Source organism: Salmo salar, chromosome 05, assembly GCF_965601325.2.
Source record: "Salmo salar chromosome 05, fSalSal1, whole genome shotgun sequence".
NCBI lineage: Eukaryota > Metazoa > Chordata > Actinopteri > Salmoniformes > Salmonidae > Salmo > Salmo salar.
In genome coordinates this window covers 65012198-65039008 of record NC_138295.1, presented here as the reverse complement: position 1 = coordinate 65039008, position 26811 = coordinate 65012198, and the positions used below count along the sequence as shown (strand labels likewise).

The following is a 26811-nucleotide window of genomic DNA, read 5'->3' as shown; positions in this document are numbered from 1 at the left end:
CCAGGATATAACTAACTACGGTACAGCCTGGATATAACTAGCTATGGTACAACCGGGATATAACTAACTATGGTACAGCCTGGATATAACTAACTATGGTACAGCCTGGATATAACTAGCTATGGTACAGCCTGGATATAACTAACTATGGGACAGCCTGGATATAACTAGCTATGGGACAGCCTGGATATAACTAACTATGGGACAGCCTGGATATAACTAGCTATGGTACAGCCTGGATATAACTAACTACGGTACAGCCGGGATATAACTAACTACGGTACAGCCTGGATATAACTAACTATGGTACGGCCTGGATATAACTAACTATGGTACAGCCTGGATATAACTAGCTATGGTACAGCCTGGATATAACTAACTATGGTACAGCCTGGATATAACTAACTATGGTACAGCCTGGATATAACTAGCTATGGTACAGCCTGGATATAACTAGCTATGGTACAGCCTGGATATAACTAACTATGGTACAGCCTGGATATAACTAACTATGGTACAGCCTGGATATAACTAACTATGGTACAGCCTGGATATAACTAGCTATGGTACAGCCTGGATATAACTAACTATGGTACAGCCTGGATATAACTAACTATGGTACAGCCTGGATATAACTAACTATGGTACAGCCGGGATATAACTAACTATGGTACAGCCTGGATATAACTAACTATGGTACAGCCTGGATATAACTAACTATGGTACAGCCTGGATATAACTAGCTATGGTACAGCCTGGATATAACTAACTATGGTACGGCCTGGATATAACTAACTATGGTACAGCCTGGATATAACTAACTATGGTACAGCCGGGATATAACTAACTATGGTACAGCCTGGATATAACTAACTATGGTACAGCCTGGATATAACTAACTATGGTACAGCCTGGATATAACTAGCTATGGTACAGCCTGGATATAACTAACTATGGTACGGCCTGGATATAACTAACTATGGTACGGCCTGGATATAACTAGCTATGGTACAGCCTGGATATAACTAACTATGGTACAGCCTGGATATAACTAACTATGGTACAGCCTGGATATAACTAACTATGGTACAGCCTGGATATAACTAACTATGGTACAGCCTGGATATAACTAGCTATGGTACAGCCTGGATATAACTAACTATGGTACAGCCTGGAAATAACTAACTATGGTACAGCCTGGATATAACTAACTATGGTACAGCCTGGATATAACTAACTATGGTACAGCCTGGATATAACTAACTATGGTACAGCCTGGAAATAACTAACTATGGTACAGCCGGGATATAACTAACTATGCTACAGCCTGGATATAACTAACTATGGTACAGCCGGGATATAACTAACTATGGTACAGCCTGGATATAACTAACTATGGTACAGCCTGGATATAACTAACTATGGTACAGCCTGGATATAACTAACTATGGTACAGCCTGGATATAACTAACTATGCTACAGCCTGGATATAACTAACTATGGTACAGCCGGGATATAACTAACTATGGTACAGCCTGGATATAACTAACTATGGTACAGCCTGGATATAACTAACTATGGTACAGCCTGGATATAACTAACTATGGTACAGCCTGGATATAATTAGCCGTAGCAACACTGCTGTGTCATCTGCATCGTTCAAATTAAGATAATTTAAACAGTTAGATTTGCACCATTTGATCTCTTCTTGCACTGTATCCATTGGGCATATGAGTAATGTTTTGGGAAATTAAATAATTGGGTTATGAATAATCCCAGTGAGCAATTCAACATGCTTATGTAAGCACTGATGTTTGGGGCATGAGTGAGATAATAATATCCGGTTGGGACGTAGTCATTTGTTTTATGTTGAGGTTGACACATTTTCTCATAAATTGAGACCCGTTTACTCGGAGTCTTCATCACAATACAAAATACCTGAATGTATAGATTTAAAGTTATTTAAAGTCAAATATATGGTGTTGTTTTGAATTGGCCAAAGGGAAGGGTTGCATAAGTGTCATTCCTAGAGTAAGAAAGAAACGGACATTTGTAATCTATATGAGACCGTAGATGTGGAACTGTACTCCCCAATCTGAACAGACAGAGATACAGTGTGTCCCTGCAGTGCATGTGGGCTAGGAAGGGGGATCAACCCCAGTGTCATTTTCCTGTAAATGAATGTCATGATAATGCTCTTGTGTAAGGGTTGCTCAGCTCAGACAGACCTTGTGAATATTACTAATGCATGTAGCTCTGGAATAAGGAAGAGATCTAGTCCCTTCCTATCCTCTTAGCCTTGATGACGACATCATGTCCAATTCTATTTCAGATCAATTCTAGTGTCCCAGACTTGTGAGGCTGTAAAGTCTCAGCACCCAGAACCAAATCAGCTACTGAATTATGTCTTTTAACATTTTAATGGGCTGTGATGAGAGACTACGGTTGTATAGTCATCCTATAGTATACAATCACATATTCTAGTACAGTATAGTAGCATTGTTTGTTGTACAGTACGTGTGCTACCACTGTGTTCTAGTCCTATAGTGGGATTGAGGCTTTGTAGCTCTTCATGTTAGATTTTTGTAACGATGAATTCATCTGTGAAACTGCGTCATTAATTGGCCTAAATGTGGCTTAAAAACATCAGGGTCCGGAGGCAAGACTCAGTTATGCAATGCAACGAAGCTACAGTAGTTCTACATCCCAAATAGCATCATATTCCCTACATAAGGCTCTGATCAAAAGTAGTGCACTATGGGAAATAGGGTGCCATTTAGGACATATCCTTTGGGTTTGTGTCATTAGGGTACCGGAGGGATGGAGAAAATAACTCTCTCTATTCGTCTTAATTATTTAGTCTTTTAGCCTAGTGTCCTTCTCCTTCCCCTTTTTTAGAATTGTTTGTTTTTATTTTATTGCCGCTACACAAGATGACTGTGGAGGGAAATATTACCTGTCATAACAGCATTGTCATTAATAATTTATTAAAACAATGATTCGTTTTTCACAAATGATTTGAATTGTAAGATTGCTTTCTCTCTTCTAGCTGCTCATATAGTTCCATAGTTGTAATTTCTCAGCAGCAACCAATTAAAGGTTAAAGTTTTACCTTCCATTAGACACAGCGTTTCTTAAATGCAAACTTTAAAAGTGATCTGTATCATCTGTTAGTTAATTTAAACTGCTCATTTAGATTTAACGTCTCATTCCAGCAGCCCTAGGCATATGACAGACAGTATAATGTCTGGATACCCGGGTAGCAGGCAGGACTATTCTTTTTACTGTGCTTATGCAGCACTTCTCAAATAGCTGCCACAATAGTACTGTAAGAAAACGCTGAAAATGTTTAGACACAATTTATTGACTGAAAAATATTGCAGATGACGTGCCTTGTAAGCTTTTTTTCTCCTCATGTTCTAAATACTATTATGATGTATTGGTAATTAGACTAGAGAATGTCATTTGCCAGCTTTCAGAATCATAGCTAGAGGAAACACTCATTTTGTGTATATTATCTTCTAAACTGTGTGTATAGAAAAACACAGTTGTAAAACATATCTTCTTTAAAATGTTATTTTATTCTTATTTTTTTCAAATCAGAACAAAAATCATAATACATACATACATACATATATACATACATACATACATACATACATACATACATACATACATACATACATACATACATACATACATACATACATACATACATACATACATACATACATACATACATACATACATACATACATACATACATACAGTACCAGTCAAAAGTTTGAACACATCTACTCATTCAAGGGGTTTTATTTATTTTGACCATTTTTCTACAATGTAGAATAATAGTGAAGACATCAACACTATGAAATAACACACATGGAATCATGTAGTAACCAAAAAAAAAAGTGTTAAACAAATCAAAATATATTTTATATTTGAGATTCTTCAAAGTAGCCACCCTTTGCGGTGCTTCTACATCTGCATTGCTTGCTGTTTGGGGTTTTAGGCGGGGTTTCTGTATAGCACTTTGTGACATCAGTTGTGTTGTGACAAGGTAGGGGTGGTATACAGAAGATAAACCTATTTGGTAAAAGACCAAGTCCATATTATGGCAAGAACAGCTCAAATAAGCAAAGACAAATGACAGTCCATCATTACTTTAAGACATGATGGTCAGTCAGTTTCTTCAAGTGCAGTCACAAAAACCATCAAGCGCTATGATGAAACTGGCTCTCATGAGGACCGCCACAGAAGTGGAAGACCCAGAGTTACCTCTGCTGCAGAGGATAAGTTCATTAGAGTTACCAGCCTCAGAAATTGCAGCCCAAATAAATACTTCACAGAGTTCAAATAACAGACACATCTAAACATCAACTGTTCAGAGGAGACTGTATGAATCAGGCCTTCATGGTTGAATTGCTGCAAAGAAACCACTACTAAAGGATAGCAAGAAGAAGAAGAGACTTGCTTGGGCCAAGAAACACAAGTAATGGACATTAGACCAGTGGAAAATCTGTCCTTTGGTCTGGAGTCCAAATTCGAGATTTTTGGTTCCAACCGCCGTGTTTTTATGAGATGCAGGTAGGTGAACAGATGATCTCTGCATGTGTGGTTCCTACCGTGAAGCATGGAGGAGGAGGTGTGATGGTGCTTTGCTGATGACACTGTCAGTGATTTATTTAGAATTCAAGGCACACTTAACCGGCATTAAAGTCGGTCTACCACAGCATTCTGGAGCGATACGCCATCCCATCTGGTTTGCGCTTAGTGGGACTATCATTTGTTTTTCAACAGGACAATGACCCAAAACACACCTCCAGGCTGTGTAAGGGCTATTTGACCAAGAAGAGTGATGGAGTGCTGCATCAGATGACCTGGCCTCCACAATCCCTTGACCTCAACCCAATTGAAATGGTTTGGGATGAGTTGGACTGCAGAGAGAACGAAAAGCAGCCAGCATATGTGGGAACTCCTTCAAGACTGTTGGAAAAGCATTCCAGGTGAAGCTGGTTGAGAGAATGCCTAGAATGTGCAAAGCTGTCATCAAGGCAAAGGTTGGCTACTTTGAAGAATAAAATATATTTAGATTTGCTTAATACTTTTTTGGTTACTACGTGATTCCTTATGTGTTATTTCATAGTTTTGATGTCTTCACTATTATTCTACAATGTAGAAAATAGTACAAATAAATAAAAACCCTTGAATAGGTGTCCAAACGTTTGACTGGTACCACACACACACACACACACACACACACACACACACACACACACACACACACACACACACACACACACACACACGGGTCCGAAATTACTGACACCCTTGATAAAGATGAGCAATAATGACTGTTTAAAATAAATAATTAAAATACTGAGCTATAGGTATATTGAATAAAAAATAAAAAAAGGGGTGAAATAAGTTATGCTAATTAAATTACTCAGAGAAAGATTTTGTTTAACAAGTAAAATGGTAGGAGTCAAAATTATTGACACCCCTAAATATTATTTTAAGCATACAACATAGCTCAGTATTTTAAATATTTATTTTACACAGTCATTATTTCTCATCTTTATCAAGGGTGTCAATAATTTTGACCTCACTGTATACATACAGTGTCCGGAATATAAATATACAGTACACTGAGTGTACAAAACATTAGGAACACTTTCCTAATATTGAGTTGCACCCCCTTAATGCCCTCAGAACAGCCTCAATTCATCGGGCATGTACTCTACAAGGTGTTGAACGCGTTGCACAGGGATGCTGGCCCATGTTGACTCCAATGCTTCCACAGTTGTGTCAAGTTGGTTGCTAGACCATTGATAAATACGGGAAACTGTTGATTGTGAAAAACCTAGCAGCGTTGCATTTTGACCCATTCAAACCGGTGCGCCTGGCACCTAATACCATACCCCGTTCGAAGGCACTTAAATATTTTGTCTTGCTCATTCACCCTCTGTCACGTCCTGACCAACAGATGGAGCTATTGTACTAGTTTTGGGGTCAGGACGTGGCAGTTTTTGTATGTGAATGATTGTGTTGTTGATTGGGACTTCCAATTGAAGGCAGGTGTGTTGAGTTGCCTTTGATTGGAAGTCCTATATAGGTGTGTGTGTTTTTCTTTGGGGTTGCGGGTGGTTGTTTTTGCACTGCGTTTAATAGCCTGCAGAACTGTTGCTGTTGTCACCTTTATTGTTTTGTTAAGTGGATGCTTTACTCCTTTTTTGGAAATTAAATATGAGTATTCACATACCTGCTGCGCCTTGGTCTTCTCTCCATGACAACTTTTGTTACAGAACCACCCACCAAAGGACCAAGCAGCAGAAGAGGAGGAAGCCACAGGAGAAAAAAATGGAGGAATGGACCTGGCAGGACAAAAGACAATTCTGGGAGGACAAGTTAAGGGAGCTAAGGGAATCCGAGAGGCAGCCCCAAGATTTATTTTTTGGGGGGGCACACAGGTAGTTTGGCCAGGCCAGGGAAGAGCCGTAAGCCAGCTACCCGTGACTACAGGAAGGTGCGTATGAGGTGGAGGGCGCCATGTTACGCTGAGGTACGCATCATCTCGCCCTTACGGACGCACAGCCCAGTCCGCCCAGTACCAGCCCCCCGCAAGTGCCAGGGCAAGGTGAGCATCGAGCTGGAAGGGGTGATGCCAACCCTGCACTCAAGACTGCCAGTGCGCCCTTTCGGTCCGGTGTTTCCCGCTAGACGCACTAGCATGGAGGTGCGTGTCTCCAGGCTGGCACGTCCAGTGCCAGCCCCACGCATCAGGAGTCTAGTGCGTCAGCCCAGCCTCGCCAGTCAAGAGTCACCAGAGCTGCCCGCCAGTCAACAGTCACCAGAGCTGCCCGCCAGTCAACAGTCACCAGAGCCGCCCGCCAGTCAACAGTCACCAGAGCCGCCCGCCAGTCAACAGTCGCCAGAGCCGCCCGCCAGTCAACAGTCGCCAGAGCCGCCCGCCAGTCGTAAGCCGCCAGAGCCGCCCGCCAGTCAGGAGCCGCCAGAGCCGCCCGCCAGTCAGGAGCCGCCAGAGCCGCCCGCTAGTCAGGAGCCGCCAGAGGGGCCCGGCTGCCCGGAGCCGCCAGAGTGGCCCGGCTGCCCGGAACCGCCAGAGTGACCCGGCTGCCCGGAACCGCCAGAGTGGCCCGGCTGCCCGGAACCGCCAGAGTGGCCCGACTGCCCGGAGCCGCCAGATTGGCCCTCCTGCCCTCCGGCCCAGCCCGAGTGGCCCTCCTGCCCTCCGGCCCAGCCCGAGTGGCCCTCCTGCCCTCCGGCCCAGCCCGAGTGGCCCTCCGTCTGCCAGGGTCAGCCCGAGTGGCCCGTCTGCCCGGTGCAGCTATCGGCGCCACCAAAGTGGGCGACGCCGAAGGTGGAGCGAGGTCCACGTCCTGCACCTGACCCACCTCCAGGATAGGTGGGTTGGGGAGGGAGGGTGTAGCACAGTGCCGTCGGTGACGGCAGCCACCCTCCCTTCCCTCCCTTATTGTTTAGGGGTTAGTGTTTATGGGTTTTTTGTTGGTGTTTTCTGTTGGTAGGTGCATTCCGGGGTCTGCACCTTGAGGGGGGGGTACTGTCACGTCCTGACCAGCAGATGGAGCTATTGTATTAGTTTTGGGGTCAGGACGTGGCAGTTTTTGTATGTGAATGATTGTGTTGTTTATTGGGCCTTCCAATTGAAGGCAGGTGTGTTGAGTTGCCTTTGATTGGAAGTCCTATATAGGTGTGTGTGTTTTTCTTTGGGGTTGTGGGTGGTTGTTTTTGCACTGCGTTTAATAGCCTGCAGAACTGTTGCTGTTGTCACCTTTATTGTTTTGTTAAGTGGATGCTTTACTCCTTTTTTGGAAATTAAATATGAGTATTCACATACCTGCTGCGCCTTGGTCTTCTCTCCATGACAACTTCTGTTACACCCTCTGAATGACACACATACACAATCCATGTCTCAAGGCTTAAAAACCTTCTTTAATCTGTCTCCTCCCCTTCCTCTACATTGATTGAAGTGGATTTAACAAGTGACATGAATAAGAGATCATAGCTTTCACCTGGTCAGTCAAAAGCTCAGACGAAGGCCTTGAGGCCGATACGTACAGCTTATTAAAGAGCAGTGATACTAGCAAGAGCAGTGTTCAGGTTTCTTCATTTTTCTCATATTATTTAACTGTTACCATGCACCTGCAACAAAGATAGCTCAGATGTGCGAGTGCCTTTTGAACCTGGTCAGTCTATGTCACGGAAAGAGCAGTTGTTCCTAATGTTTTGTACACTCAGTGTATATAGAATCAAGATGTTGCAGGATTAAATATCGGGAATTCAAATTTGTGGAAATTTTATTCTAAAGTATTTAATACTGTATGGACTAAATCAAGTAGAGTGCTCTGCTCAGCACTACCAATCCTTTGTGAATATTTTCCTGTAAAGAACACAAACCCTGTGACATTTAGAGAGGAAACATGAGGCCATGTTTCATACCTCACGTAAAAAGCAGATTAAATATGATGTCAACTTAAAGGCACTGGGAAATGTCCTCTTTGATTTCCACATGATAAAAATATCCCTCTTTCTTCTTCTACATTCATTGAAGTGGATTTACCAAGTGACATCAATAAGAGATCATAGCTTTTACCTGGTCAGTCAAAAGCTCTGACGCCTTCAACAGTAGCGGAGCATGGGTAAAATCACTGAGGAAGCTAAGCCAGTAAAAATCCATATTACAACCGATGTTGTGATAATTGCGTTGTTTGCTCTATAATCCATTCAATCATACACCACTGCGATATACAATAAGGCCATTACAACAAAAACACAGTCTCAGTGGCGGAATACCCAACGTCACTGGAGGGGGAGCGGGCGGGCGGGCGGGAGGCAGAGCAGAGGTCGGGCAGGATGGTTCGACAAGGTCGTGGACAGACCCGACATTCTGCGTCAAGGCTGATGTCCAGTGGGTCTGTTTGGGGGTCAACCCCGGGGTCGGGGAGCGGGACGATCCGGACGGTTACGGTGGAATGCCTGAATCATCTCTGGGTCGAGGATGTCCTGGTAGGGGACCCAGGACCAGTCTTCAGGCCCATAACCTTCCCAGTCCACTAGATAGTGGATGCGACCTCAGGCGTTTGGAATCAAGGATGGCCTGAGTGGCGTAGGCAGGTTCCCCTCCGACGTCCAACGGTGTGGGCGCACTGCGGGTAGAGACTGGGGGATGAATAGGACTGTAGGTGACCGGTTTAAACAGAGACACATGTAAAGATGAGGAGACTTTATACTGACGGGGTAACTAGAGGCGGTACGTGACAGGGTTGATGTGATGGGTTATATTGAAGGGACCAATGAAGCGAGGACGTCTGTGGTAGAGAGCCACACATGCTGTCCGGGGTGAAAGAGCGGCGCAGGTCGGCGGCGTCTGTCGGCAAAGCGTTTCTGGCTATTAGAGGCTTCCTGCAGATGCCATTGAGCGGTCTCCCATACCCGCTCACTACACCGAAACCAGTCATCGACAGCTGGGACAGTACTAGGCTCTGCCTCCCAGGGAAACATGGGGGATTGGTAACCAAGTACACACTGAAACGAAGTAAGGTGGAGGGATGAATGCATGAGTGAGTTCTGAGTGTATTCGGTCCAGGCCATATACCGACTCGAGTCGTTTGGAGAGGCAGAACATTGTTGACGGAGGTACTTCCCTATTTCTTGGTTCAGGCGTTCTGTCTGCCCATTGGTCTGGGAATGGTACCCGGAGGGGAGGCTGAGGGCGACCCCCAGTCGGTCACAGAAGGCTCGCCACACCCGGGAGACAAACTGGGGCCCGCGGTCAGAGACGATGTCCTCCGGAATCCCATACAGACGGAACACCTGCTGGAACATACACTCAGCCAATTCCATGGTGTTAGGTAAATGAGGAAGAGGAACCAGACGACACATTTTTGAAAAACGGTCTACTATGACAAGGATGGTGGTATTACCAGAGGAGCCAGGAAGGTCTGAGGATGTCAACAGCTATGTGGGACCAGGGTCTGTGAGGGATTGGCAAAGGTTGAAGCTTATCGGAAGGGAGATGATGAGGGCTTTTGGTTTGGGCACAGACTGGACAGGAAAGTACCTAATCCCTTACGTCAGATGCCAGTGAGGACCACCAGAACTTCCGGGCTAGAAGTTCGGTGGTTCGTGTAATGCCCAGATGTCCTGACCCCAAGGACGTGTGACACCATTGGATCAGCTTCTGGCACGTAACTACTCCCAGCTGGTGTCTCAGGAGGAGCCGGGTCTGAGGTTAGGGCTTCTTGTATGGCAGAGTGAACCTCCCACTGCACCGGTCCCATAATGCAAGAGGAAGGAAGAATGGGTGTATGTGGAGAAGAGCCCAGCGGGCTTGTTTGGAGTTTAACCTCTTGGTCCCTCTGATATATTCCAGATTGCGATGATCTGTTAGGACGAGAAAGGGATGTGCGAACTCCAACCAATGGCGCCACTCCTCGAGAGCCAGCTTGATGGCGAGGAGTTCTCTGTTCCCCACATCGTAATTCCTCTCAACGGAGGATAACTTCCTGGAGAAGAAGGCACAGGGATGTAATTTTGGAGGTATTTCCACCCGCTGAGAGAGTATGACTCCTACTCCTACTTTGGAGGCATCCGCCTCCAGGGTGAAAGGAAGGGTCGGATCAGGTTGGCGAAGGACAGGAGCTGAGGTGAAGAGGCATTTCAAGTTGTAGAAAGCAGTCAGGGCGGTATCAGTCCATTGAAGGGTCCGGGCCTTTTGGCTGGTAAGGGCAGTGAGGGGAGTGGCAGTAGAACTGAAGTTCCGAATGAACTGGCGATAGTAGGACGACTGGAAGAGGGTGTGGAAATGGGTCTCGGATCAGAGTTTTGGGCTGTTGGCAGTCCATATGGTGGTGGCCCAATCCAGGGCTTTGCCTGTAAGTAGAGACAACAAAATCAACCCTGCTCTTGTTGGTGGCGAAGTTAGTGAGGTTGTGCTCAATGTATTTGCTGCATTGCATCAGAAATCCCTGACATGTCCCAGGTGAACCGTCATATTTTCCAGGCAGGCATGTGAATGAAGGAGGGCTATGGGTTACGATACCTGGCATCAGAGGAGTAGGGATAGGCTGGCGGAGAAGATGGCAGATTTCCTCCATAAGCTCCTCTTGCTGGGTTAGGTGTATCTCCGCTAAATCCATTCCGTTTTTAGGTGAGGTATTCTGTAATGAATACTCAGGGAGAAAAAGGTGTAGATTCACGCGCAGAGAGCGGCATGTGTTTATTTCACAGAAGGCAGGAATCGTGGTCACAGGCAGGCAATGGTCATACACAGATAGGCAAACAGGCAAGTGAATCAAAACTAGGACTGAAGGCTATAATTGGTTCTCACAAAGAGCTAGGAAAAGGCTTAGTAGAGTCAAAACAAACAATACCTCACAAAGGCACAAAAAGAATGAACACAAAGAAACAGGGCTACGTTCAAGAACAACGAAACAGAACACAAGGTTGACTAAGAAAATAAATACAGAACCTTACAGCCTTATTCCTATTATAAACTGGTTACCAATGTAATTAGAGCAGTAAAAATAAATATTTTGTCATACCCATGGTATATGGTGTGATATACCACGGCTTTCAGCCAATCAGCATTCAAGGCTCAAACTACCCAATTTATAAAGAGAATCAAGTCAAAACCACAAGTCCAAATCCCCATCTCCGTCCATGGCTGAGGAAAGGGCTGATTTAGGCAGCAATGTACTGCAGGACATCAACACAAGCGGAGCAGAAACAGACGATTACGTTTTGCAAAGGAAATTATTTGATTGGTCTGAAGCCAAATCCAAACAGGTCTCCCTTGGGGGGCATTTTGCTACACCAGGACAACCCACAGTTGAGCTCAGCTCAACGCTGATTGGCAAATGATTTGCTGGCATCAATAAATCAACTGCTACAGCGGCAACATGTTATACTCTTTTGGTCCAGACAGCATCAGATACATGGTCGACACATACTGAGACAGAGGGCACTGTTTTCCTCGCTCGGAAAATTATGAAAACACAGGGAGAGACAAAATATACATTATTTTAGTATTTAAATGTTTTTATTGGTCAAATATTTGGGAAAGCCTGGCTTCCCTTGGCATCCACGAATACACGCGGTCAGTCTATCATGGAAAGAGCAGGTGTTCCTAATGTTTTGTACACTCAGTAAATATATATATATATATATATATATATATATATATATATATATATATATATATATATATATATATATATATATATATATATATATACACAGTTGAAGTCAGAAGTTTACATACACCTTAGCGAAATACATTTAAACTCAGTTTTTCACAATTACTGACATTTAATCCTAGTAAAATTCCCTGTCTTAGGTGAGTTAGGATCACCACTTTATTTTAATAATGTAAAATGTCATAATAATAGTAGAGAGAATGATTTATTTCAGCTTTTATTTCTTTCATCACATTCCCAGTGGGTCAGAAGTTTACATACACTCAATTAGTATTTGGTAGCATTGCCTTTAAATTGTTTAACTTGGGTCAAATGTTTCGGGTAGCCTTCCACAAGCTTCCCACAATAAATTCGGTGAATTCTGGCCCATTCCTCCTGACAGAGCTGGTGTAACTGAGTCAGGTTTGTAGGCCTCCTTGCTCGCACACGTTTTTTTAGTTCTACCCACAGATATTCCATAGGATTGAGGTCAGGGCTTTGTGATGGCCACTCCAATACCTTGACTTTGTTGTCCTTAAGCCATTTTGCCACACGTGTGGAAGTATGCTTGGGGTCATTGTCCATTTGGAAGACCCATTTGCGACCAAGCTTTAACCTCCTGACTGATGTCTTGAGATGTTTCTTCAATATATCCACATCATTTTCCTGCCTCATGATGCCATCTATTTTGTGAAGTGCACCAGTCCCTCCTGCAGCAAAGCACCTCCACAACATGATGCTGTCACCTTCGTCCTCCACGGTTGGGATGGTGTTCTTCGGCTTGTGATGATAGAAATTAAAGCTGAAATAAATCATTCTCTCTACTATTATTCTGACATTTCACATTCTTAAAATAAAGTGGTGATCCTAACTGACCTAAGACATGGAATTTTTACTTGGATTAAATGTCAGGAATTGTGAAAAACTGAGTTTAAATGTATTTGGCTAAGGTGTATGTACATTTCTGACTTCAACTGTACATGCAAAATGTTCTCTCAAGGCTACCATGGGTCTGTGAATTTTGCTAAGCTGGACCATGAACATGTTTATGTTTGTTTGAATGCAGATGCCAGTCAATGTTTTGATTCTGATGATATTATGTTGCCAAACTATACTGCTCAAAAAAATAAAGGGAACACTTAAACAACACATCCTAGATCTGAATGAAAGAAATAATCTTATTAAATACTTTTTTCTTTACATAGTTGAATGTGCTGACAACAAAATCACACAAAAAGAATCAATGGAAATCCAATTTATCAACCCATGGAGGTCTGGATTTGGAGTCACACTCAAAATTAAAGTGGAAAACCACACTACAGGCTGATCCAACTTTGATGTAATGTCCTTAAAACAAGTCAAAATGAGGCTCAGTAGTGTGTGTGGCCTCCACGTGCCTGTATGACCTCCCTACAACGCCTGGGCATGCTCCTGATGAGGTGGCGGATGGTCTCCTGAGGGATCTCCTCCCAGACCTGGACTAAAGCATCCGCCAACTCCTGGACAGTCTGTGGTGCAACGTGACGTTGGTGGATGGAGCGAGACATGATGTCCCAGATGTGCTCAATTGGATTCAGGTCTGGGGAACGTGTGGGCCAGTCCATAGCATCAATGCCTTCCTCTTGCAGGAACTGCTGACACACTCCAGCCACATGAGGTCTAGCATTGTCTTGCATTAGGAGGAACCCAGGGCCAAAAGCACCAGCATATGGTCTCACAAGGGGTCTGAGGATCTCATCTCGGTACCTAATGGCAGTCAGGCTACCTCTGGCGAGCACATGGAGGGCTGTGCGGCCCCCCAAAGAAATGTCACCCCACACCATGACTGACCCACCGCCAAACCGGTCATGCTGGAGGATGTTGCAGGCAGCAGAACGTTCTCCACGGCGTCTCCAGACTCTGTCACGTCTGTCACGTGCTCAGTGTGAACCTGCTTTCATCTGTGAAGAGCACAGGGCGCCAGTGGCGAATTTGCCAATCTTGGCATTCTCTGGCAAATGCCAAACGTCCTGCACGGTGTTGGGCTGTAAGCACAACCCCCACCTGTGGACATCGGGCCCTCATACCACCCTCATGGAGTCTGTTTCTGACCGTTTGAGCAGACACATGCACATTTGTAGCCTGCTGGAGGTCATTTTGCAGGGCTCTGGCAGTGCTTCTCCTGCTCCTCCTTGCACAAAGGCGGAGGTAGCGGTCCTGCTGCTGGGTTGTTGCCCTCCTACGGCCTCCTCCACGTCTCCTGATGTACTGGCCTGTCTCCTGGTAGCGCCTCCATGCTCTGGACACTACGCTGACAGACACAGCAAACCTTCTTGCCACAGCTCGCATTGATGTGCCATCCTGGATGAGCTGCACTACCTGAGCCACTTGTGTGGGTTGTAGACTCCGTCTCATGGTACCACTAGAGTGAAAACACCGCCAGCATTCAAAAGTGACCAAAACATCAGCCACGAAGCATTGGAACTGAGAAATGGTCTGTGGTCCCCACCTGCAGAACCACTCCTTTATTGGGGGTGTCTTGCTAATTGCCTATAATTTCCACCTGTTGTCTATTCCATTTGCACAACAGCATGTGACATTTATTGTCAATCAGTGTTGCTTCCTAAGTGGACAGTTTGATTTCACAGAAGTGTGATTGACTTGGAGTTACATTGTGTTGTTTAAGTGTTCCCTTTATTTTTTTGAGCAGTGTATTTAGTACAATTTATACAATTGCATAAAATGTATTATGTGAAATAAACACTTGCATAGTTATATTTAATGATGATGGTGATGATGATGCCCATTTAAACACATAACTTCCAACAATATGTCTCTGTTATGTTTGTATCTGGCATATTGGACGAGAGTCTACCCTTACCTCCATGTTAAACTATGGCCGGGATACCATCAAATGCAGGTTGTCTAGAATCGCACAGTGTTTTACATTGAAAGCTAATTTCCACTTGAAAATAGCTTTCAATTGGAAATTATCATCTGACATCCGCAGCATTTACCATGAATGCGAGCTTCACAAACGCCGGGGAAATTGTCGGTAGTGCAGCGCTGCAACACGCCTTGGATTGCATACTGGCCTATGTAAAAAAGGCCCAGTGCTGCTGTCACACAGCATCACACTACACATTGGGATTGTCTCCTACTGGGCATACTGACATGCTGGCGTGGTACTGAGCCGCTGGCGCTCTGCAGACATAATGTGAGTTTATCAGAGGAAACGCTACGGGTCAGTGGCAGCAGTGTGTGAGTCACAGTCAGCCCACTCATCTCTGTGCCTTCTCTGTCACTCTGCCTTCTCTTTCACTGTGCCTTCTCTCAGTAATAGACCTGGGTTAAAATAGTATATATTTTCTTTCAAACACTCACACTGTACTTTACTGAGTTGACCTGCCTAGCACAATTGAGCAATGACATGTCCAATTATGGTAATAGGCAAAATTTTTCACATGATCCTTTATCTTCATATACAGTGGGGTTCGACATTATTGACACCCATGATAAAGATGAGCAAAAATGAATAATGAATATACTGAGCTATATTGTATGCTCCCCAAATGTTAGAAAATGTTATTATTTTATACTAATGCAATTGCTGAAGAGAAAAGGAAGGGGTCAAAATGATTGACACCCCGGTTTTCAATACCTTTCAATAACGGCACTGAGCCTTTTTCTAAAATGTTTTATGAGTTGGAGAACACATTGGGAGTGATCTTAGACACTTCCTCCATACAGAATCCTTTCAGATCCTTGATATCCTTACTATGCGCTTATGGACTGTCCTCTTCAATTCAAACCACATGTTTTCAATTAATCATTCAAATACTGAGCTATATTTTATACTCAAAAACATTTGGAAATTATATAATTTTTTGGGAAAAATTCAAATTTTGCAATGGTCTTCTCAGTTTCCGGACTTGAAACCCATTGAAAACCTGTGGTTTGAATTAATTAGTGCAGTCCATAGGAGCAGACTTAGGATATCAAGTATCTGGAAGGATTCTGTATTGAGAAATGGTTTAAGATCCCTCCCAATGTGTTCTCCAACTCATAAAACAATTTTGAAAAAGCTCAGTGCCATTATTCTCGCAAGGTGAGATATTGAAAGGTATTGAAAACAGGGGTGTCAATATTTTTTACCCCTAACTCTTTGAGAAAAAAAATATATTACTTGTTAAACAAAATCCTTCTCTCAGCAATTGTATTAGTATAAATAATATAATTTCCCATTTTTTTTGAGTATACAATATAGCTCAGTATTTGAATGATTTATTTTAAGCAGTCATTTCTGTTCATCTTAATAAAGGTAGTCAATCATTTCGAACCCCACTGTAAAGACCTTGAGACAAAATAATCTGGTAAATGTAACGTCATATTTCAACGTTACAGAAGCTTAGAGGGGTACGTCTCCTGACTGACTGTCAGCATTCTGTGAAGGGGAATGTGTCACTGTCAGGACCCACTACAATCACTGTGGTAGATGAGCATTGTGGCGTCTGGATATAATGCTAATGGGGTGTGACTAAACATCAAGTGCACGATGGGAACTGAATAGTGGCGTGCACATTTAGGGAAGGTCTGGTTTGCGTGATGATGTCAGCAAAACTGTCCCTGTCGTTTTTGATCGACATTAAACAACTGAAACAGATATCATGTTTTGCAGAGCTATGTGTTCTCATTGCAGACAATTACCCTGTGCACTTATGATCATCCAAACTCCATAGGCATGGTAACAATGGAAAAAAATGCAGAACTTAAAGACATGACATAGAGATACAAGAAGTTTATATCTCAGTTACTGTGATTGATGGCTGTTTTTGAGGTGTTTTTATTCTTTAAAATGAAGTGTAATTTTGTCCCAATTATTCAATGTTTGAACTATTTACATCTCACATTAGACTGCATAAAAAAGTTGCTTGGAAACCTTGGTAACCATCATTTAACCTTTATTTGTATTATTATAAAAACATGTTTATTTTACCTTTATTTATACAGGTACATGAATTAACAAACTGAAATACTGTATGTATTTACAATGACAACATGTCATTAGTCTAGATTTGAGTTATTATATAATGTAACGTGTTTCATAATTCACATTTCACAATTCACATTTTTAAAAAAAAGGGCGTCTCTCACTTCTTCCTGTAGCAGCAGAAAGTCTAGCTTGCTTACTGAATGGGGTCATCCTCCTGTGGTCTGTAGAGTATTGGACACCAGAAATCTGGCTGATGAAGAAAGTATGGATTAATCAAACAGTAATTTAGTAACTTACATATACAGTATCTATTGTTTTACTGAGAAATGAATCTGCACTTTTTCTCTGGGACAAATGATGACAATGTGCAGTACTGTAGGCCACATAAGAACATCTATGTAATATACAGTATTATACCATTCTAAGGTCTCCATCAATGTTTATCAATGATCTCTGGATTATGCAGACCTTCTTGATGAGGGATCTCAGACTGCTTTCCTCAGCTATCCTGTTCCCTTCCTTTCTTGATCTCTTCTTCAGGATCTTAGCATGCAGAAACTCCACCCTCTCCTCAGCATTGGTGGAGAAGAACTGCTCACACACCATGAGCCTGATCTGTGTGAGCTTGGCAGACAACAGGGCCATGCTGAGAAGGGCAGCTAGTAACACAACCAGAGGCAGGATGGAGTCATAGATTACTAGTCTAGGTTTAGGAAGGCAACTCTTCTCAAAGATGGACACCTGGTAGGAGAAATCCCTACTGTCGATCTCCTCTGAAATGGGGACACCAATAACGGTCATTTCTTCCTGAAACAACAATGGTTCAGTAGAGCAACAGGGTTATAGCCTAGTGGCTAGATTGTATTGAATGAATTAAGGTAATACATAATTAACTAAGACTGTATCTTGTTGTGTGTTTTACTAACATAGATACTTACATTTATGTTCATAATCAAAGGAACATGAAATGGCTCTAGCTCATGAAGTCGCGTTCTGATGACCTCAACAAACCAGAACATGAGTACATCAACACCTATGAACAAGACCCAGGCTAGACAATGGGTGAACACTGGGAAACTGAATTTCAGCATGGCTTTCCCTTCTGTGGCACTGAGTCCTGGGGAAGGGATGGTGATGTAGCGTCTAGCCTCCTTCGGTGTGAGGGGGAGCACTGGACGCCTTCCTTCTGCCTTCTGCTTCTCATCAAAATGTATGAACGTCCTGGTTATGTACACGTTTTCATATTTCTTGTTGTGGCAATATCTCCTCAAGTGCAGCACTGTGAAGCCCATCAGTAGGAGGAAACTGAAGGCAGGGAAAAGTCTCTGACCTACAGAGGACAGCGTGTCCACCGCGGCCCAGATGCTCTTTGCAGTTCCATTCAGAGTCCTCTCAGCTTCAACCAGCCTCTCCCTCAACTTCTCAGAGTCTCCTCTGGACGTGACCTCCAGATCAGAAACCAACTCCGCCACCCCGAAGTCTGTGAACGCTCTGAGTACGTTGCCGACCCATCTCAACATCCTGACGTAGTTACAGAGCGGCGTGGTGTTGATGGACACCCTCTTGGCCTGCAGGTTGCACACCATACTCCTACTGAGCCCTGTGATGTTCTCCAGCGTGTTCTGGATGTTCTTGAGAACCACCAAACTTGTCCCAGCGGTGATGAGAATGTTCCGGCCCTGCCTCATCCCACAAGACAGCACAAACAGAACCCCAAAGCACCGCACCCTCTTAGAGAGGAACAGAGAGGCCCCCACAACCACCCAACAGGAGCCTGCTATCCCAGCAGCCACCATCAGGCCGTACTGCAGGACATAGAGCAGGTAGAGGAGGAGGATGGAGCTCAGGACGAGACTGAAGGTGAGACAGATGATCAAGAGGACTAATCGGTTTCTCCAGCAGTGCCTGGTGTTTGTTGTGTATAGGTCTGCAGCAGCGGACCAGGAGTGATACAGGGTTTGTTTCAATTGAGGGCAAGTTGTTTTCATCATTGATGAAATGACAGTACCTGAGAAAGGTAGAAAGACAAATATCTGTCTGATAATACTGTAAATCCTTGACATTTCCATTACTGAAATGGATTCAGATTAAGTGGCAAAAAAGTTGATTGAATGAATCCAAAAGAAACACGTAATTCATAGGTTAGAACTGTGTCATTTCCATTTAACCATGTCATTTCTTGGTAAATATCTGGTCATTTATTTACGTAAAATAAGGTACCCAAGCACACTGAAAAAAATGATTAAAACAAACAACCAGGCATTCAGAAAGAATAATCGAACAATCTATTAATATCAAGAGGACTGAGATATGCCTGAAATCCAAGAGGATAAATACATACGATTTAATTTGATTTATCATTTCCATAAACATTTTGGGTAAAGTTTAGCATAACATATAGTTAAAGGGAACCAAAAGTAGTTTTAAAGCTACAGTAACTGTTGACTATCTTGAGCAGACACTGGTGTCCAAACTTATACATTAAACATCGTTTTTCATAACCATCCACCAATACTTTGGAAAGCATTACTAGAGCCTCACAAATTCAGCATTATCACAACACAGTGTCTCTCTTACCTGCTGGTCCTGTGTGGTATGTCTGTATAGTAGACTATGTGAAATGATAAGCAGAACTCAAGCTTTCATACCAATTTTAACCTCAACGTCTTACTCATTTCCCATGTAACATTTCAGAACTTAGCCACCTCCCAGTTATCATCGTAATGGAGGTGTCGCTCACTTAACTGTCTAACCACACTACAGGAGTTCACCTCAACAAACACATGAAGAATAAACTCAAAATACAGTACTGTCATTGTTGAAGTAAAGTATTTTGTGATAGGTGGTTAAATTACTAACTAACGTACTTAATTACTTACTATTCAAGTAGTACAACCTTCAATATAAGGAGAGCATAGAGCATTGTTGGTCATTCCAACATACCACTTTACACAGCTGAATAGTGTGTTAAAACAGTGAAATAGGAACTTTCTTTTTAGTTCTGTAGTAAAATGTATTCCTGGCTCTCTCCAAAAGCATAGGTTGTTCTTTCCTCTGTAGTGTTGCCAAAGAATTTAGTAGAAGCACAACTTTGCACTCATATGAGGGGAAGTGGAACTGACTGCGACTTCTTGTCTCTTAACTTCCCCCAGCTTGACCTTAGTCTTGACTTGTTCACATGCTGTATACATTTCTGAAAGACAAAACTAAATATTTGTAGCGTAGACTGTAGTATAGGAAGGAATCATTAGTGGGTCACAAAGGTTGTGACCTTTAAGTTGATACTTGCCAGACAGTTTGTTATTATAAAAGACAATGGGTTTTTCTTTTTACTCCCAACCTACCTGGACAAATAAAGATAATAATTTGTGGATGTTGTGGAACAACCTACCTGGAGAAATAAATATAGTAATTTGTGGAACAACCTACCTGGAGGAATAAAGATAATAATGTGTGGATGTTGTGGAACAACCTACCTGGACAAATAAAGATAGTAATGTGTGGATGTTGTGGAACAACCTACCCGGAGGAATAAAGATAGTAATGTGTGGATGTTGTGGAACAATCTACCTGGAGGAATAAAGATAGTGATGTTGTGGAACAATCTACCTGGATGAATAAAGATCGTAATGTGTGGATGTTGTGGAACAACCTACCTGGAGGAATAAAGATAGTGATGTTGTGGAACAATCTACCTGGATGAATAAAGATCGTAATGTGTGGATGTTGTGGAACAACCTACCTGGAGGAATAAAGATAGTAATGTGTGGATGTTGTGGAACAACCTACCTGGATGAATAAAGATAGTAATGTGTGGATGTTGTGGAACAATCTACCTGGATGAATAACGATAGTAATGTGTGGATGTTGTGGAACAACCTACCTGGAGGAATAAAGATAGTGATGTTGTGGAACAATCTACCTGGATGAATAAAGATCGTAATGTGTGGATGTTGTGGAACAACCTACCTGGAGGAATAAAGATAGTAATGTGTGGATGTTGTGGAACAACCTACCTGGAGGAATAAAGATAGTAATGTGTGGATGTTGTGGAACAACCTACCTGGATGAATAAAGATAGTAATGTGTGGATGTTGTGGAACAACCTACCTGGATGAATAAAGATTGTAATGTGTGGAACAACCTACCTGGATGAATATAGATCGTAATGTGTGGATGTTGTGGAACAACCTACCTGGATGAATAAAGATAGTAATGTGTGGATGTTGTGGAACAATTTACCTGGATGAATAAAGATAGTAATGTGTGGATGTTGTGGAACAACCTACCTGGATGAATAAAGATAGTAATGTGTGGATGTTGTGGAACAACCTACCTGGAGGAATAAAGATAGTAATGTGTGGATGTTGTGGAACAACCTACCTGGAGGAATATAGATAGTAAAGTGTGGATGTTGTGGAACAACCTACCTGGAGGAATATAGATAGTAATGTGTGGATGTTGTGGAACAACCTACCTGGAGGAATAAAGATAGTAATGTGTGGATGTTGTGGAACAACCTACCTGGAGGAATATAGATAGTAATGTGTGGATGTTGTGGAACAACCTACCTGTAGGAATAAAGATAGTAATGTGTGGATGTTGTGGAACAACCTACCTGGAGGAATATAGATAGTAATGTGTGGATGTTGTGGAACAACCGACCTGGAGGAATAAAGATAGTAATGTGTGGATGTTGTGGAACAACCTACCTGGATGAATAAAGATAGTAATGTGTGGATGTTGTGGAACAACCTACCTGGAGGAATAAAGATAGTAATGTGTGGATGTTGTGGAACAACCTACCTGGATGAATAAAGATAGTAATGTGTGGATGTTGTGGAACAACCTACCTGGATGAATAAAGATAGTAATGTGTGGAATAACCTACCTGGATGAATATTGATCGTAATGTGTGGATGTTGTGGAACAACCTACCTGGATGAATAAAGATAGTAATGTGTGGATGTTGTGGAACAATTTACCTGGATGAATAAATATAGTAATGTGTGGAACAATCTACCTGGATGAATAAAGATAGTAATGTGTGGATGTTGTGGAACAATTTACCTGGATGAATAAAGATAGTAATGTGTGGATGTTGTGGAACAATTTACCTGGATGAATAAAGATAGTAATGTGTGGATGTTGTGGAACAATTTACCTGGATGAATAAAGATAGTAATGTGTGGATGTTGTGGAACAACCTACCTGGATGAATAAAGATAGTAATGTGTGGATGTTGTGGAACAACCTACCTGGAGGAATTTAGATAGTAATGTGTGGATGTTGTGGAACAACCTACCTGGAGGAATAAAGATAGTAATGTGTGGATGTTGTGGAACAACCTACATGGAGGAATAAAGATAGTAATGTGTGGATGTTGTGGAACAACCTACCTGGAGGAATAAAGATAGTAATGTGTGGAACAACCTACCTGGATGAATATAGATCGTAATGTGTGGATGTTGTGGAACAACCTACCTGGATGAATAAAGATAGTAATGTGTGGATGTTGTGGAACAATTTACCTGGATGAATAAAGATAGTAATGTGTGGAACAATCTACCTGGATGAATAAAGATAGTAATGTGTGGATGTTGTGGAACAATTTACCTGGATGAATAAAGATAGTAATGTGTGGATGTTGTGGAACAATTTACCTGGAGGAATATAGATAGTAATGTGTGGATGTTGTGGAACAACCTACCTGGAGGAATATAGATAGTAATGTGTGGATGTTGTGGAACAACCTACCTGGAGGAATATAGATAGTAATGTGTGGATGTTGTGGAACAACCTACCTGGAGGAATAAAGATAGTAATGTGTGGATGTTGTGGAACAACCTACCTGGAGGAATATAGATAGTAATGTGTGGATGTTGTGGAACAACCTACCTGGAGGAATAAAGATAGTAATGTGTGGATGTTGTGGAACAACCTACCTGGATGAATAAAGATAGTAATGTGTGGATGTTGTGGAACAATCTACCTGGGGGAATATAGATAGTAATGTATGGATGTTGTGGAACAACCTACCTGGAGGAATATAGATAGTAATGTGTGGATGTTGTGGAACAACCTACCTGGATGAATAAAGATAGTAATGTGTGGCTGTTGTGGAACAACCTACCTGGAGGAATAAAGATAGTAATGTGTGGATGTTGTGGAACAGGAAATAGTCATGCCCAGATAGATAAAAATGCTCTTGTATGTTGATATTGTTCGCTGGTACTCAGTGTCAGTGTAATATCCATTTTTTATTTGAAAAATAACTTACATAAATCTCTGTACTCAACCATACTTCACCAAGACATAGCCTTGGCATAAACACATTGCACCAAAACAAAAGAAAGAAAAGGCATTCAAAAGGGTAAATAACATATGTCTTTGTCATCATGTGAGACATTATTCCTATTCCAAAATATTGTATTCATCTATTTGTGTTTGCTTGTTTTATTCAAATTTCTAATATGTACAATGTAAATCAAAAATGAAAGTATATAGCTTGTTATAGCATCAAGATATTGGATGGACATTAGAATGTATAGGTTTAACATGGAAAAGGAATAATGTCTTAGTTTATTTTCATTCAGACATAACTGTAAGATTCATATACCTCCCATACACAAGAAGCATTTATAATTACTAAAAATAAAAAATCAACTGGTCTTGGCTTGTAAATAAACTAATAAAAATATATGAAATAAATGTTATTTTCACAAAAACAAAAAAACTAAATTCATATAGTGTGGCAATATCCCATGTTGTTTGACCTTGTGTTTTGCTCATCCTCACAAACAGTGCCTGAACTACACAGCAATATACAGTACATAAGTTGTATGTTTGCTGCCTCTTGCTTGGATATAAATATCCTTCTTGCTGTACCAATACAGATTATTTTTGCATGTTAGTTAACAATACTGAAATAAAATACACTTGCAACCACAACTTTTTTGTCAACCTCCAATGAATATAAAATATTTTTCCTTGTCATTCTTTTTGAAAAAGTGGAAATAAAATATGATCTAGGGGTTGGTGGAATGTTTTGTTATACGTTTTAATAGTTTGGCCATGAAAGTAACTAATTCATTTGCTGTAGAATTCAATTGAAGGTGAGGGGGAAAAAGTAACAAAGTTGACATGCACTGTACAAGAAACTGCAAAAATCCCAAATATCCTCTTTATCAAAACATGCTGAGTTACTTTAAGGTGTGCCCAAGCCATGTTGCAGAAAATCCTTTACAACATGCTTGTTAATCAAATCCCCAAAAAAGACATATTGAAACGATACAGAACTGTAAAAGAACCAACAGTCCTGAAACTCTGGACAATATCAGGGGGATGCCCTGGGACAAGGGAGAAAAAGAGACGTGTACAATTTGCACATAATGTTTATCTTTATAAGGCTTGTAAACCTTTACAATGAAATAAATAATTTACATTTATTTTCATCATCACTTTGTCACATAAACAGTTTTTTTTGATAAATAACTCCAAAAGTTTTTATTTTAGTTTCTCTTACTGTATGTATGTCTGCCAAACACAGACTTATGTTATGGATGGTCTAAAGAATGATAAACAATGTGTCTTTTTTATCACGCTGTTGCATTCACTCCCCTTTGAAAACCATGCACTAGTGAAATTTATATTTAAAAATAATATAAATTGTTGAAAATGGCTGATCTGTTTTATTTGTTTTTCTTCATCTTTTTTTGCAAGTCGCAGCCTCAAGAAAATAATTTTCTTTTTTTTTTCAGCTAAATTTTTGTCCATGCAAAAAAACTTTTTTTTTTTTAATCTTCATTTAAATTTCATACAATATATCAACAGAGAAATAATAATGTTAGGTCATAAAAGTTAGTCTTGTTGTGGGTTCTGATCAATAGATTCTGGAGTGTCGATAGTACAGTAGCCACTTCTGTATTGCCTTTAGTAACTTTAGTATTGTCTCTCTGGTGTGATCTACTACCTATAGGTATTATGACTAGGGCCTCATATTCGGAGTTTGAGCTTTAGTTGGGACACCCCACCTCTCCTATTGCAATGATCCTCATAGTTCCATTTACACATCTAGCTAGGTCTGTTGGCGTGGCGTGACCAAGCTTCTGGACAGGACAACACTGTCAGTCACCCCTTCAGGTATACAAGTACATCGACAATAAAACAAACAGAAAACAAAACAATTAATTAAAAACAAAAACATGTATTTTTCATTCGAAAAGGGCTTCTGTAGAACTCATCGAGCGGGTTCCCAGTTCCGACCCCCATGGCTTAAGATTGGATGAAAACCTGGAATCGCTCGATTTAGAGACAATTCCTCGTGCTAAGGAGTCCGTTACGGCCTTCCAATCCGAGCTGGCGCTCCGACCCGGCCGAAGGAGCGACGCTCGCTACGCACAATGTGTGCGACATTTTGCTCAAAACACAGGATCACGTTTGCACCCCTAGAAACAGGCTCAGAAGACACAACATCAAGCATGCAGTGTAACCGGGGGGCGTGACCGGTCTAGCGCAGCTTGTTTAACCTCAACACTAGGTGCTGCTGCTACAACAATGCTATCAGTCCACACACTGCTATGACCGGCTATCCAATGACGTTTGGGAAGCTCTTCTTGTCAAGGGGGCCAGGGTAGGGTCCACCAATGAGGAAGGAGGAAAGAGCTTGAACCAGCCAATCACCATGTTAGACAGGTCCAGCTCATCTAAAAGTATCTGAACTGCTCCCATAAAGGATTTATGGTCCATGCGTCCGTAGTCTCCCCATACGATGATCTGTGGAGAAGAGGGTTTATTAGACATGTTAATATAATATTTTAGATGCCTGCATTTGTTTCGAAATGATGTGTGAACTGTGAAGTATTTATCAAGGCCTTGTAGAACGTAGAAGTTTACCTGTAGAACTTTTCCTCCAGGAGCCTCTTCGAAAGGCAGTTGCTGCTGGTAAAGGGGATCCAAGGTTTTTCTTGCTACTTTTGTTTTCTTTTTGGCTATGCAGGCTCCGTTTTCCAAAAGATACACTTTTACATATGGTGCTATGAAGAGAGAGAGAGAGAGAGAGAGACAGAATAGTTACAATACTATTGGCAGCAGTGTCAGTTGGTTCAAGCGCTGGTTACCGTAGTGACCAGTTGGTACTAGCATGAAGTTTGGGGCTGTGGGTTCTATTCTATTCCACTCAAATACAGGATACAAAAAATGTATGTACTCACGGTACTCTAAGTAGCTTTGGATATGCAGTTGAAGTCGGAAGTTTACATACACTTAAGTCATTAAAACTCATTTTTCAACCACTCCACAAATTTCTTGTTAAACTATAGTTTTGGCAAGTCGGTTAGGACATCTACTTTGTGCATGACACAAGTCATTTTTCCAATAACTGTTTACAGACAGATTATTTCACTTATAATGGGAGCAATTTCCAAACGCCTGAAGGTACCACGTTCATCTGTACAAACAATAGTACGCAAGTATAAACACCATGAGACCACGCAGCCGTCATACAGCTCAGGAAGGAGACGTGTTCTGTCTCCTAGAGATGAACGTACTTTGGTGCGAAAAGTGCAAATCAATCCCAGAACAACAGCAAAGGATCTTGTGAAGATGCTGGAGGAAACAGGT

At 41.9% G+C, this 26811-nt stretch overlaps 2 protein-coding genes across 14 annotated transcripts in view; both read right to left on the bottom strand.

Annotated features, from left to right (window-relative positions):
• Positions 1-17150: 17150 nt before the first annotated feature.
• On the bottom strand, positions 17151-19870 carry LOC106605478 (dendritic cell-specific transmembrane protein). The gene is made up of 4 exons (XM_014201195.3): positions 19768-19870; positions 18129-19198; positions 17659-17997; positions 17151-17440 (listed from the first exon to the last, which is right to left on the bottom strand). The coding sequence occupies exons 2-4, from the start codon at positions 19179-19181 to the stop codon at positions 17384-17386; spliced, it is 1449 nt and encodes a 482-aa protein (XP_014056670.2). The 5' UTR covers positions 19182-19198; positions 19768-19870; the 3' UTR covers positions 17151-17383.
• Positions 19871-23429: 3559 nt separating this feature from the next.
• Positions 23430-26811, bottom strand: part of LOC106605391 (regulating synaptic membrane exocytosis protein 2) — a 152306-nt gene continuing 148924 nt past the window's right edge. For all 13 annotated transcript variants that reach the window (XM_082975405.1, XM_082975398.1, XM_082975401.1 and 10 more), the window contains 2 exons: positions 26086-26225; positions 23430-25965 (listed from right to left, as the gene is read on the bottom strand). In XM_082975405.1, coding sequence (XP_082831531.1) covers positions 25768-25965; positions 26086-26225 — 338 coding nt within the window. In that variant the 3' untranslated portion in view covers positions 23430-25767. The remainder of the gene's footprint in view (positions 25966-26085; positions 26226-26811) is intronic.

Excerpts from the sequence above, each read along its gene's own strand:
- LOC106605478 (XM_014201195.3), bottom strand. The coding sequence starts at position 19,181 with ATGATGAAAACAACTTGCCCTCAATTGAAACAAACCCTGTATCACTCC. Across the intron at positions 17,998-18,128 it reads CTTTGATTATGAACATAAAT|GAAGAAATGACCGTTATTGG; the intron begins GTAAGTATCTAT and ends TTGTTGTTTCAG. Across the intron at positions 17,441-17,658 it reads TGAGATCCCTCATCAAGAAG|CCAGATTTCTGGTGTCCAAT; the intron begins GTCTGCATAATC and ends TTTCTTCATCAG.